Source organism: Cynocephalus volans, chromosome 11, assembly GCF_027409185.1.
Source record: "Cynocephalus volans isolate mCynVol1 chromosome 11, mCynVol1.pri, whole genome shotgun sequence".
NCBI classification, from domain to species: Eukaryota; Metazoa; Chordata; class Mammalia; order Dermoptera; family Cynocephalidae; genus Cynocephalus; species Cynocephalus volans.
The window spans coordinates 125202866-125214988 of NC_084470.1; the positions used below are offsets into that span (position 1 = coordinate 125202866).

The 12123-nt window shown below is 55.2% G+C and overlaps 1 protein-coding gene across 1 annotated transcript in view; it reads left to right on the forward strand.

Annotated features, from left to right (window-relative positions):
* The first annotated feature begins 234 nt into the window (after positions 1–234).
* KIF21B (kinesin family member 21B) overlaps positions 235–12123 on the forward strand; it is a 39067-nt gene continuing 27178 nt past the window's right edge. Inside the window, exons 1-7 of the mRNA XM_063113478.1 lie at positions 235–316; positions 3720–3903; positions 8303–8525; positions 8849–9031; positions 11220–11369; positions 11469–11603; positions 11948–12115. Of these exons, the coding sequence (XP_062969548.1) occupies positions 235–316; positions 3720–3903; positions 8303–8525; positions 8849–9031; positions 11220–11369; positions 11469–11603; positions 11948–12115 (1125 nt within the window). The remainder of the gene's footprint in view (positions 317–3719; positions 3904–8302; positions 8526–8848; positions 9032–11219; positions 11370–11468; positions 11604–11947; positions 12116–12123) is intronic.

Consider the following 12123-nt stretch of genomic DNA (forward strand, 5'->3'; position numbering starts at 1 on the left):
CATTCCTCAGCAGGGGAGCGTCCCCAGGGCCCAGTCCCCACTGAGCTGTCCCCTACCAGATGCAGATGCCGTCATAGCTCTGGGCTCTGGGCTAAGCCTGACTGCAACTCTCCTGTCTCCTGGGAGGTCATGGGAAACCCCTGCCAGATGCCCTGAGATGGGGGTGGGACAGCAAGAATGATGCTGGAGCACAGCTGAGAGGCCCTTCCCTGAGCTGGGCTTGCCCCTCTTCCCATGCCGCAGAGACAGGGGATTCAGACCCGGCTCAGGAACTCCTGGCGGACTGCTGCTCACAGCCAGGCCCATGTGGACCATGGTAGGCTGGGGTTGTGTCCAGCTCAGGACAGGGACTGGCCCCTCCTCTCAGCTCCTCCTCTGCATCCCCAGCCCCCCAGCTTCTGATACCTCACCCCAGTCTGCTTGCCTGCTTCTTCAGTTTGTCTGGGGCGCCCCTGGACACTATGAGATCCCGATGCCCTGGAGGGCCATGGACAATAAGATTCTTCCAAGGTGCCTCATACTAGGCATCCACTCCTGTTTGTATAACTCAGAAGTCAGTGGCCAGGACTCTGGGCTGAACTGAAGACACAAGAACATCCCCAGAGGAGGGGTGGGGTCAGAGACCTGGACCCCACGTGTCCTGAGTTGACACCTCAAGGCCTCCTGTAGGTTTCCTTGGATCTCGCACCCCTCCCTGTGCTCTCAGAAACATGTTCTGGAGGAGAAGTCAGGCAGAGAGGGCTGACAGACCCTTCCACCAGGCCTGCCAGGGCCTTGTAAACCCATGCCCTTTGACCCCACAGTACAAAGCCTTCTTGTTTGGGGGTTCAAAGCTAGCCCAAGTTTTTTCCCTGAGGGCAGCCTCAGGAGGGCTGGGCTGGGGGAGGGCCTGAGAGACCAGGAGAAGGTCCAGTGGGAGGGCCACAAGACCCTCTGGCTGTCACAGGGCTTTGGTGGTTCTGCCCCCAATAGTACTGGGCTCTCCCTACAATTTACCCCTGCAGCTAAAAGGATCAGCACCCCAAATTGGATCTTGCTACCCAGTTTTAGAGAAGACTGGTCTCTATGGGAACATGTCTTGTCTGGGCTGTCAGCTAAAAGCCCTCGGGTGTCTGGGATCCAGACTCCCCTGAGAGCAGGGATTTTGCTTCCAGCCGCCTTCCCCAGAGCTGGCAGGCTGCCATGGGGACGAGGAGAGGATGCTCATTAATGTGGGGGTGTAGACATCCTCTTCTGCTGCAGAGGAGAGCCTCCTTCCTTGGCAGAGGCGCAGCCTCCTGGGTTCCCAGCTCCATGCTTCTCCACACTCCAGGCTTCAGCTTTCTTAACTAGGATGTAGGGAACTGCTTTCCCAGCAGCTCGTGGCCCTGCTAGCAGCTGTCAGTAGGATCAGTCCAGCGTTTTTCTCCTCTTTCCCATCCTGGTGCAGAGTTGCTTGGTGGATGCAGCAGGACTGGCCACAGGCAGGTTTGGTTTGAAATTCATCTCCACCATTACACATCGTGTGACTTTGAGCTTGTTAAAGTTTACCTTCTGAACCGCAGTGAAATAAGGCACATACCCTCTGCTTCACAGAGTTGTCATAACACATTACATGTGTTCATGTGCGTAAATGAGCTTGGCACCTAGGTTATCTAAAAATATTAGGTATTGTCATCAGATGAGGCCTAGGTGGTGGAAAACGCACAGGAGGCAAGAGTAGTATCAGTGACAAATGATTCCTGAGGAAGAAGATTCCAGAGTCTTCCAAGCTCCCCTTTGCAGGGTTTAACGATCCTGTAGGCAGAAAGTTCTTCTTGCTAACTAATCTAAATTCCTGCTGCTGTAGCTGAGTTCTCCTTTGATCTTGCCCTGTCACTGATGAGGAAGAGCTGGTCCCTGGCAGATCACAGCATGGCTAAGTGACCCTATGTTCTGGGCAGACTAGAGATCATGGGGCTCCTCTCTTTGTGCCCCCCCCATTCCTCCCCCAACACATACACTTTCACCATGGAGGATAGAGTTTGCTCTGCTTGCTCCTGCTCCATCTGCCATTGGTTGGAGCCAGGCATACTGATGTCAGGCTAGGCACGAGAAGGGGAGGTGGTAGAATCTAGCAGACTTTGCTTTTCCTCTCAGTCTTGGGTGCAACACACCAAGAGACAGGGTGATGAGCTTCATGACTTTGCAGTCCCTCCCTGGGCTGTCCCATTAACCTCTGGCGGCTCCTTTTCATTATTCCAGAAAGGAGGCATTAGGGATCTGATGGAGGAAAAGAGCAGATATGCTTTTAGCCCCCTGGGGCTTTTCTCAAAGAGACTAGCCATGTTGGTTATTTTGGCCATCAAGGGGTGATTCTAGTCTGGTTCTGTGGTTCTTCTCAAATTCTTTGGGGTAGGGCCCGGAGAGAGGGTGGGGTGTCTCTCAGCCTGGAAGTCCCCGAAGTGCCAAACACACACAAGTGGCAGCTGCATGCATGCTAGTTCTCCCAGGCTCTCCACTGGATTTAATCTTCAGGGTCAAGAGCAAGTAAAGATGGTTTTCCTAAGTGCCCTGGGCTCTCCTCAGCCAGGGTGGTGGGGGGCGAAGGGCCTTGGCCACACACCCCCGACACATGCGACCAGCCCAGCAACGACCATCAAGCCGCAGCAAGAAGGGCCCCAGGTTTACGAGCTGGGGTGGTGGGGAGCAAGGGCTTTTGCCACAGCCCCCTGACATCTGTACCCAGCATGGCAATGACCAAGCCACTGCTGGAAGCCCCCTGGTCTCCCCTGTGGGAATGAGGGAGGTGCCACAGGCCTCAATCCCACCCCTCCTCCTTCCTCCTTCTTCCATCACATTTCCTTCCCTTTTCCCCTCTCCCCTTCCCTCCCAACTGCTCTGCAACAACATCCTAGAATGTAAAATAATATTAATTTTTTTTTTAAAAAGGTCTTCCTGTAAGACCTTGTTACTTATTAGCTATGTGACCTTGAGCCAAGGTATTTAATTTCTTTCTGAGCCCTTATTTGTTAATTAGGGGCAAAAATACCTACCTTAGAACTAAATGATGTAATGTAATGACCTAACACGTGCAAAGCATCCTAGGTCGTGTCTGGCAAGAGGCAGTCTCGCCCGGTAAGTGTGGTGATTATTATTAAGTGAGGAAGTTGAATAAGCCAAAGGGTGGGGAGGTTCCAGGTTCCAGCAAAGAAAGGGCATCAGGAATCCCATGTCCCATAGTTGCAATTTTCTAGGGTTCTGGAAAGGTTCTTGGTTACTTATTTTAATATCACAGACTGTTACCTCTCATCAGTGACAAGTAAGACCCTTCAAGTGGAAAGAGCTTGGAGCTGCACCCTTTGGGGCCTCAGAGTAAAGATGTGGGGGACAGGTCCGTTAGGAACCAAGGGAGGGGCCGTAGCCAGCTGATTGGGTGAGACTAATTTTACCTGAGAAGCTGAGCCAACCCCTAGGAGCCTAAGGTCCCCGGGCGGGCGGAGCTCCTGGGAAGGGGGACTGGCCTGCGTTGTGTGATGTCACTCGGGCCGCGGCTGGGCGTGAGGCCGGCTAGCCCGTTCCTCCCCCTCCTAAGCCGCGGGGCAGGGCAGAGGGCACGTGCCCGGATGCGCCCAGGCCGTGTCCTCTGCAGAGGGAGCTTTCTCTCCTCGGCAGTGTCTCGGCAAGTCTCTGAGCATGCGCCCAAGGCTGCCTCCTGCCCGTCTCCTCTGTCCCCCCGCTGAGCTCAGCCCTCCCCGCAGCCCTGCGCTGGGACCCTCCCGGCCTCGGTGCCGCCGCCACCGCCGCCACCGCCGCGGCCGCCTGCGCGCCCCTGCCCCGGGTGGCGTTCCTCCGGCTGCGGGGCTTGTGCCAGATCCTGCCTCCCCAAAGCGCTGCCCTTCTCCTTGCTCTCGCGCCCACGGTCACCCGCTGCTCGGCCTGCGGGTGGCCAAGTGGCAAATAGGCCGGGCTCTGTCCTGGGAGATTCCGGGGCCTCTCGGAGCGGGGCTGTCCGGCCGGCCCTGCCACCCTGCAGGACCTTGAGAAGGGACAGAGGGGAGCTTGGGGGTGGGATGCCCCTGGGTGAGACTCAGGAGGGCCCTGGGCAGAAATGACGCTGGATGTCCCTAAGTCTTTATGGACAGAATCAGGCTGCTGGCCCGCGGGCCATGGTTTGCCAATTTGATTTTTTAAATATTTCATTAAGTTATAATTTATCTTGATTACTGAGTTTTTCTTGCCTTCCTAAATTTTGTGCTTCAGGTGAATGCCCCACTGGCCTCACCCTAGTCCCGGCTCTGCTCCACAGCCCCCAGGGCCCATGGTTTAACTGGAAGACCCCAAGGACTGACTCCTGGCGCCCTCGCCTGCCCCCACGGAGGAGTAGGGCTAGAGTGCCTCCCATGCTTGCCACCCTGCTGTAAGGGGGAGCTTCTTCCTTCCCTTCTCTGGGGCGGGGTGGGCCACTGCCACTTTGAGGGCAGCCCACAGAAGTGACCTCACCCGGGGCGGGGCAGGCAAAGAGGCTACAGGAGGGAAGGGTGATGGCGTTCTTAGAAAGTTAAAACTGGGAAGAGGTCATCCAGATGACCCAGGAGGAAGCAGAGGCAGAGGCTTGACAAGGACCTTGGTCTCTCGTCTCCCAGCCCTCTTGTCTCCTACCTGTGGGTTGGAATTCCCCGAAGGTAGGGTATGGTGAAGGAGCCCCAGGACCACTGAGACAGTATCTGCTTCCACTGGACTGTGAGCCCCTGAAAGCAGGGCAAGCCCAGTGCCCAGCCTTGCACGTGCGGGAAGTGACGTTCAGGACTCCTTCCAGGGAGCCTCCGTGGCTCTGATGGTGCTACTGCAGGAGGAAGTTTATTTAGCGATTTGGGGGTTGAGAGTTTTCCCAATAAGAGGCAGCTGGAGGAGTGGAGGAGCATTCATAGCCAGCCAGAGCAGGAATTGACACCCAACTTCACTGTATTTACTGTGTGTGACTTCAAGCCTCAACTCTTCTTTCTGGAAAATGGTCATTGAAACCCCAAGTTGTTAGCATCACTTGCATGAGGTAGTCTGGGGAAGATGCCTGGCCCAGCGCTAGCACACAGAAAGCATCCGTAAAATCTTAATTCTCCTTTGACCTCCAGTCACTCATTCAGCCCTATTCCTGGGACTAACACACTCTCTTTTCCAGGTCAGTTGCTTTGAGAATTAGTGACTCATCCAGGGTCCAAGTCCTCTGTCTCCCATCTGGCACCCATTTTTCTGGGTGACACTGCTCCCCCACCTACACCCTGCAAAGCACTCTGGTGCTTAGGAGGGCTCAGCATGGGGTGGGATGGCTCTCTCTGACCACAGAGAACCCCACATCAGGATGTGCTGAGTCAATGCAGGGTCCCAGGGTGCATGCCCGACTGACCCCAGGACTCCTGGACTCTAAAACCCTGGGGTGCCCCCCTCTATATCCACTCTCCCAGACTGCTCTGCCTACTCTCACATTCCTGGCAGTCGGGCTCCCTGGGTGGTCTGGGGGCTGGTTGCTGAAGGAGATGCTGCCCCTCTCATTGAAGGGCCCTGACAAGCAGGGCTGCTGCTCCCCCGCCCCTGCTCCCACTGTCTCCAGGGATTCTGATTCGATTTCCTCCAATCGCCAGCATTGCCATCTGCCTGCCGTAATTAAATGGTATTTGAATTGGATCCAGAAATCCCACTGCAGGCGGCCACGTGGTAGGGAGGGCGTCTTCAGGAGCTGGTGCTAGCCAACACAGCTGGAGGGTCCTCAAAGACTGCCCAGGCCAGATCCTTGGTTCATCTGGGAGCATCTGGATGCCCTGGGAGGAAGTGTTTGGTCTTGGGGCCCATAGGCCCAGGGGCAGAGCCAGTCCTGACAGGCAGAGCTCCAGATTCCTGTCCAGTACTCATGTGCAACACCTCACCCCTCCCTCGGAGGTTGCTGCCAGCTCTCTCTCCCGTGCGTTTGAGACGCTCTTTCCCCTTGACACTCTGAGCCTTCATCCTTAGAGACAGTGTATTGTAGGACCATTGAGGAGGCAGCCCACACAGACTGCCTGCGTTCAAACACCGGCTCTGCTCCTTGCTCTCGGTGATCTGGCTGAGCACTGTCTCGGTTTCCTCTTCTATACATGGGGGTAATAGTGCTTACCTCGTGGTGTTGTCGTGAGGATCAAGAGTTAGCATGTGCCAGGTGTATTAGCTCATTTCTGTTGCTTATAAAAAAAATATACAGAACTGGGTAATTTGTAAGAAAATGAAATTTATTGTTTAAAATTTTGGAGGTTGGGGAGTCCAAAGTCCAGGGAAGACATCTGCTGAGGGTCTTGGTGGTGGTGACAGTGACCAATGACAGCAAATGGCAGAGGAGAGAGAGAAACTTTCATGTGTTCTCCTCTTAAAGCCCTCAGAACCATGCCCCGACCACCATTTTTAATCCATTCACGAGGCGTGGTCCTCAGAATCAAATCACTGCTTCAAGGCCCCACCTTTCAGTCACCATAATAATAGGATTTCCCACCCTCTCAACAGTCACAGTGAGATCAAGCAACTAATACATAAACTTGGGGGACACAATCCATATCACCAGGGCACAGACGCTGCCTGGCACTCAGGGAGTGCTCAGTATGGGACTGCTGCCATGACGAGTGGTAGTCGAGGCAGGAGCCTTACTAGGGCTCAAGTTTCTGCAGGTCCAGAGAGGAAGAGCAAGAACGAGCTGTTCCCTTCCCAGTCAGAAACCAATGCAGGTGGGAGGCTGAGAAGCTGGTTTCTCAGTTCCGCTTGGCCCAGACCATCTGGATAAAGGTGGTAACCTCCTTGGGCTTCCATTCCTTTCAGGGGAGAGCCACTGACCTATGAGGACCTGTTCACACCTCATAGAAAACACTCCTGAAGAAAGAAAGCCCAGACTCCCCTCTGTGGGTGGGACCTGTACCTGGTGTAACTCACCCCCAACACCCTCCCCCCACAACCAGTGATTTCCCCCATCTCCCCAGTCCCCTTTAACCCCCTCACAGCAAAGTGCAGGTAACAGGCTCAGGTGAGCACCTCACTCAGCCTGCAGCTCTGAGTGGACCCTGAGGGCTGGGGCAGCCCAGGACAGGAACAGGATGGCAACTTGGAGGCCCCGGGCTCTTCAGCTAGGCGCCTCTGAGCCCTGGATGGGTGCTGGCATGTCCCCTCTCATTCTTTTCTTCTCTTGGTAAATGTTGGCTTAGGGAGAGGGAGCCTGACAAGAAGCTCATTGTGAGTGCCCGCTGATCGGGCTGGCTTGTGTGAGCCCATGGGCATTAGGGCCTGACGCACCCCCTTTCACTTTAGGGCGTTGGGGGGGTGCTTTTTGCCAATCCCTACACATGCACACTCACTGACTCATGCTCGTTGCCGTGGGGACCTCGCCATGGTGATGGCTGCTTGGGAGAGGGAGGAAGGGGCGGCTGGATGGAGACAGTTCTTTCCATGGCTGGCTCCCCAGTCAGTCCTGATGCCACTCTCCCTCCTCTTTACAGGGGATCCTGCCAGGATCTGGGATGTGGACCCAGCCTGTGGTTGGCCTGGTGTTCTTTCTAGAGGTCCCTGCCCTTCACAGAGAACCTTTGATGTGACCTAGTCTGCCAGGGTTGTGCTTGGCTGGCCCCTCAGCTCCTGGAAAGGAACTAGAGCTGTGCCTCAGAATGGTACCAGGCTCTGGCATCTGGAACAGGGCTCCTGGGCTGGAGAACTCTCAGCAGAGGCTCTGGGGAATGTGGTCCAGGGTTGTGGGGGGCAGCCAGGCTTGCCCCTTTCTTCCCTACCCTGACCCTGACCTTTGTCTCCGCAGTGCGGGGCATGCTGTCTTCTCCCCCCTGAGGAGGTGCTGATTTCTAGGGCTCCAGTCCAGCCAGCAGTGTGAACTTTCATGTCACACGGACCTGGATTTAGCTCTGTCACTTTCCATTATATGACCTTGGACAAGTCATTACACTCTCTCAGCCTCAGTTTTCTCGTCTGTAAAATCAGGCAAATAATTAGAGGTATTTATTCATGTATTCTTCACTATAAACCTCACAGGCTTTTGATGAAAAATAATCACATGTGAATTAATTTATATAAAATACTTTAAACATATATCTGATACACACTGACTGCTCAATAAATGTCAGCAACTGCTGTTTCAGTGATGTTGATATTATTGTTATTGTTGTTGTATCACAAAAATTATCCTGGTCCTATGGGGCATTCTCTGCACCCTTCCTTCTCCAGCTTGTGGGGGAAGGGGATGCTTGGCAGGCAGTGTGAGGATGGAGGCACCGCAGAAGCCCCCCTCCAGCTGGGCCTGATCCAGGGCTCTCCCTATCCTGGGCAGGATCCGGCCCCAGCTGTCAAAGGAGAAGATTGAGGGCTGTCACATCTGTACCTCTGTCACCCCGGGGGAGCCCCAGGTCCTGCTGGGAAAGGACAAGGCCTTCACCTATGACTTTGTCTTCGACCTGGACACCTGGCAGGAACAGATTTATTCAACCTGTGTGAGCAAGCTCATTGAGGGCTGCTTCGAGGGCTACAATGCCACAGTGCTGGCCTACGGGCAGGTAAGCCACCTGCACTCCCAAGAGTGGCCACTCCAGTCTTGGTTCCCCTGCCCCATCTGATGGGGAGACAGCCCCACCTTTGGAGCAACTGAGACACACCTGCACAGTTTCATCTGTCATCTGAGGATGCTGCTGTGCTGCTGGTTAGCAGAGGGAGGGCTGTCAGTCAGACTTCCACAGGATGTGGCTTTGGGACCAAGAAAGGGGCAGGGGAACCAGGCTGGGAGGTAGCTAGATTGGGAAGGGGATTTGGCCCAGGTGCAGGGATGCTGGTGCCCCAGAAGATGCTGGGTAACACCCTTTTTCCACCTCTGCCAATGCAGACGGGGGCTGGGAAGACGTACACTATGGGCACTGGCTTCGACACAGCGACGGTGGAGGAGGAGCAGGGCATCATCCCGAGGGCCATCGCACACCTCTTTGGGGGCATCACCGAGCGCAAGCGGCAGGCACAGGAGCAGGGCATGGCTGGGCCCGAGTTCAAAGTCAGCGCTCAGTTCCTGGAGGTACTGTGGTCTTGTAGGGTGGGCCACAAGGCAGTGGAAGCTGGGCCTTCCAGCACAGTGGTATGCATTTAGGGAGCCTTGGGGGCATCGACAGGCGATGAGTTCCCCACTGCTGGAAGTATCCAAGCAAGGGCTGGAGGACCGTTAGCAGGACACTGTAAAGCATTTCCTGTATCAAATGGGGCTTAGTCGATGACCTACAAGAGCTCTTCAAACCCTGAGTGATTCTAGCTCTGACACGAACCCTGTGACCTTGGGCAAGTCCTTTCACCACTCTGAGCCTCATCTGCAAAATGGGGGTGATGCCTCTTTCCTTAGGGATGTTGAGAGGATGACATGGAAACGAAGGCTGTGCACACACTGAGACTCTGCTTCTTGCCCTGCTTTTCGGCCTTCACTGGGTCCCTCCTCAGCCTCAGAGCACCCTGCTTGTCACTTTCTGGCTAAGATGCTTCCTGGCCCTCTGAGTTTTCTCTGACTCCAGGGCAGAAAGTTCCCCCAGAAAGAGCCTCTCTTTGCATCTGGCCCTGCCTGTCTCTGGGAGAACTGTAGCAGCCAGGGCTTTTTGGGGCAGAGGGGGGATTCTCTGGGCTCTTGACCTTTGGGCCTGTGTTGAGCCCAGCTCAGTAACTCCAGAGGTAGGAGCTCCCACCTGTAAAGGGGCCCTCTCAGAGGGGTTTCTAGGAATGCAGGTAGACCTGAATATTCCTGACTTGATAAGCTCCTCCTCTAGGACACATGGACGGGCAATGCTGATTCTTAGCATCTGAAACCACAGCCCTGGGGCGTTTGCCAGGTTTGGAAATGTCTTGGGCTCTCACCCCATAAATCCTAATGTTCTGACTGTACCCAGGTTGCCCTCTAAGGGAGGGATGTGGCCTTGGCCTTCTCCAGGCCTTCCTGTGCCCCACCCCTTGCCCACCACACTTGGACACACAGGATGGTTGCTTTCCCCTGAGGGGACCCTGTATTTTAGGCTTGGGAGTTTTTCTTTGTCCTTCTGAACTTTTGCTTCTGATAAACTGTCCCTGTGCATGTGTGTGCATGTGTGCATCCAATCTGGCTGCTTGTATATCTCTATAAGCTTTTCTCTCACATTTCTTTGTTTTATTCCCTTCTCCATCCTGATGCCATGGAGATCACCAAATGGCAGGCTAGTTCCTAGAAAACCCGTGCCAACTGGTGAACCACAAGGGGTTAAATGATGCAGTGTGTCTGTCCCAACACAGACAGACAGACACTATGACATCCCATCTGCACCGTCCCTTCTGTTTCCTCTTCCCCTTCCTGTGGGATATTTCTGTCCCTTTGAGGCCATCAAAGCCTCGGATGTCTGAGGGCTGCAGTCCCCCCTTCCACCCTTGGAATCCCCATAGGATTCTCTTGGCAGTTGCCCGAGCTGCCCCTATCCCTTTTCCCACTCCCAAGCCCCAGCTCCCTGCCTGTTGAACATCCCAGCCCTTCAGCAGGTGAAATTTTCCCTTCCACCAAATTTGGAATTCGGTGATTCCAAATGCAGGAATCTCTGTGGCTGAGAATGTCTGTGATGGGGTGATTGCTCCTAGCCAGCCACCTCCCCATGATGGTCTCATCAAGCTCCCCCCAGGAGGTTGGGCCACAGTGGTACACTCTCTGTGCCCACCTCCCCTCCTGAGCATTGGGTAGAGTAAACAGAAACATTCCTCCCCCACCGGGAGCTTGTCGTCACCTCAACCCCAGGGACACTGGGATCAGGCACAGCTCCCCTGGTCTCCACTGAGATCTGCCCCTGCCCTCCCTCACCTAGAACCATGTCCCCACCCCCTCTTTCCCAGCCCAGTGATATAATAGGATCTGCCAAATCATGGTCATAGCTTCCTCATCTCCTCTATCTAGGACCTGCGTCCCTTTGTCCACTTTAGGTCCTTAGCCCCCTCTCGAGACTGAGAGCTGCTGGATGCTGGTTCCTTGGGGAGTGGAGGAACAGTGCACAGCCTCGGGGTCCAGGGCCCAGTTGCCCTCCCACCCCTGTCCAGGAGAAAGACCATGGAATTCGGAACCCAGAGGGGATGAGGTTTGGGCGAGCTAACCTCCAGAGCCTCAGTTTCCACATCTGCAAAATGGAGATGGTTTATAAACATGAGAAAGTCCCCTGGAGCCCCACGCTGTGTGCCCTAGGAACCCAGCAGCTATTTCCTCCCTGGTACAGCTCTACAACGAGGAGATCCTTGACCTGTTTGATAGCACCCGTGACCCTGACGCCCGCCATCGCAGGTCCAACATCAAGATCCACGAGGACGCAAATGGTGGCATCTACACCACAGGTGTCACTTCTCGCCTCATCAGTTCCCAGGAGGAGGTGAGCATCCACTGGAGGTCGGGGCAGGCACAGGGCATCCTGCAAGGCAGGGGCTTTCACTTTGGCAGTCCGAATCCTCTCTTCTGCCTCTGTCCCCAGCTGATCCAGTGCCTGAAGCAGGGAGCCCTGTCGAGGACCACAGCCAGCACGCAGATGAATGTGCAGAGCTCCCGCTCCCATGCCATCTTCACCATCCACCTGTGCCAGATGCGCTTGTGCACCCAACCTGACCTGGTGAGGAGCCCTGGGGAGCCCAGGCGCTGGCGTGCTGCAGGGGAATCCCAGGACGGGCCAAATGAGGAGTTGAGGATCCCTGGAGTTGGGGATTGCCTCTGCCACTGGTTGATTTTTCTTATCTTTCTTCTGGAGCCTCGATTACCCCATCTGTACAATGGAGTAACAATACCTCTATTGTGTTGTGAGGGTTAAATGAGAATCAGGCATGTGCAAGTCCTGTGTACACCGCAGATGCTCTGCAAATGCCTCCCGGGCAACAGTTCTGCAGGGCAGTGGGGCTGTGAGCAGAGGAGCAGTGGGTGGGTGAGGGCTGGGTGAGTCAGGTGCCACTTCTGCTGCAGGTGAATGAGGCAGTGACTGGGCTTCCTGAGGGGACAGCTCCTGCAAGCGAGTATGAGACACTCACCGCTAAGTTTCACTTTGTGGACCTGGCCGGCTCCGAGCGGCTGAAGCGGACAGGGGCCACCGGCGAGCGGGCCAAGGAGGGCATCTCCATCAACTGTGGCCTGGTAGGCAC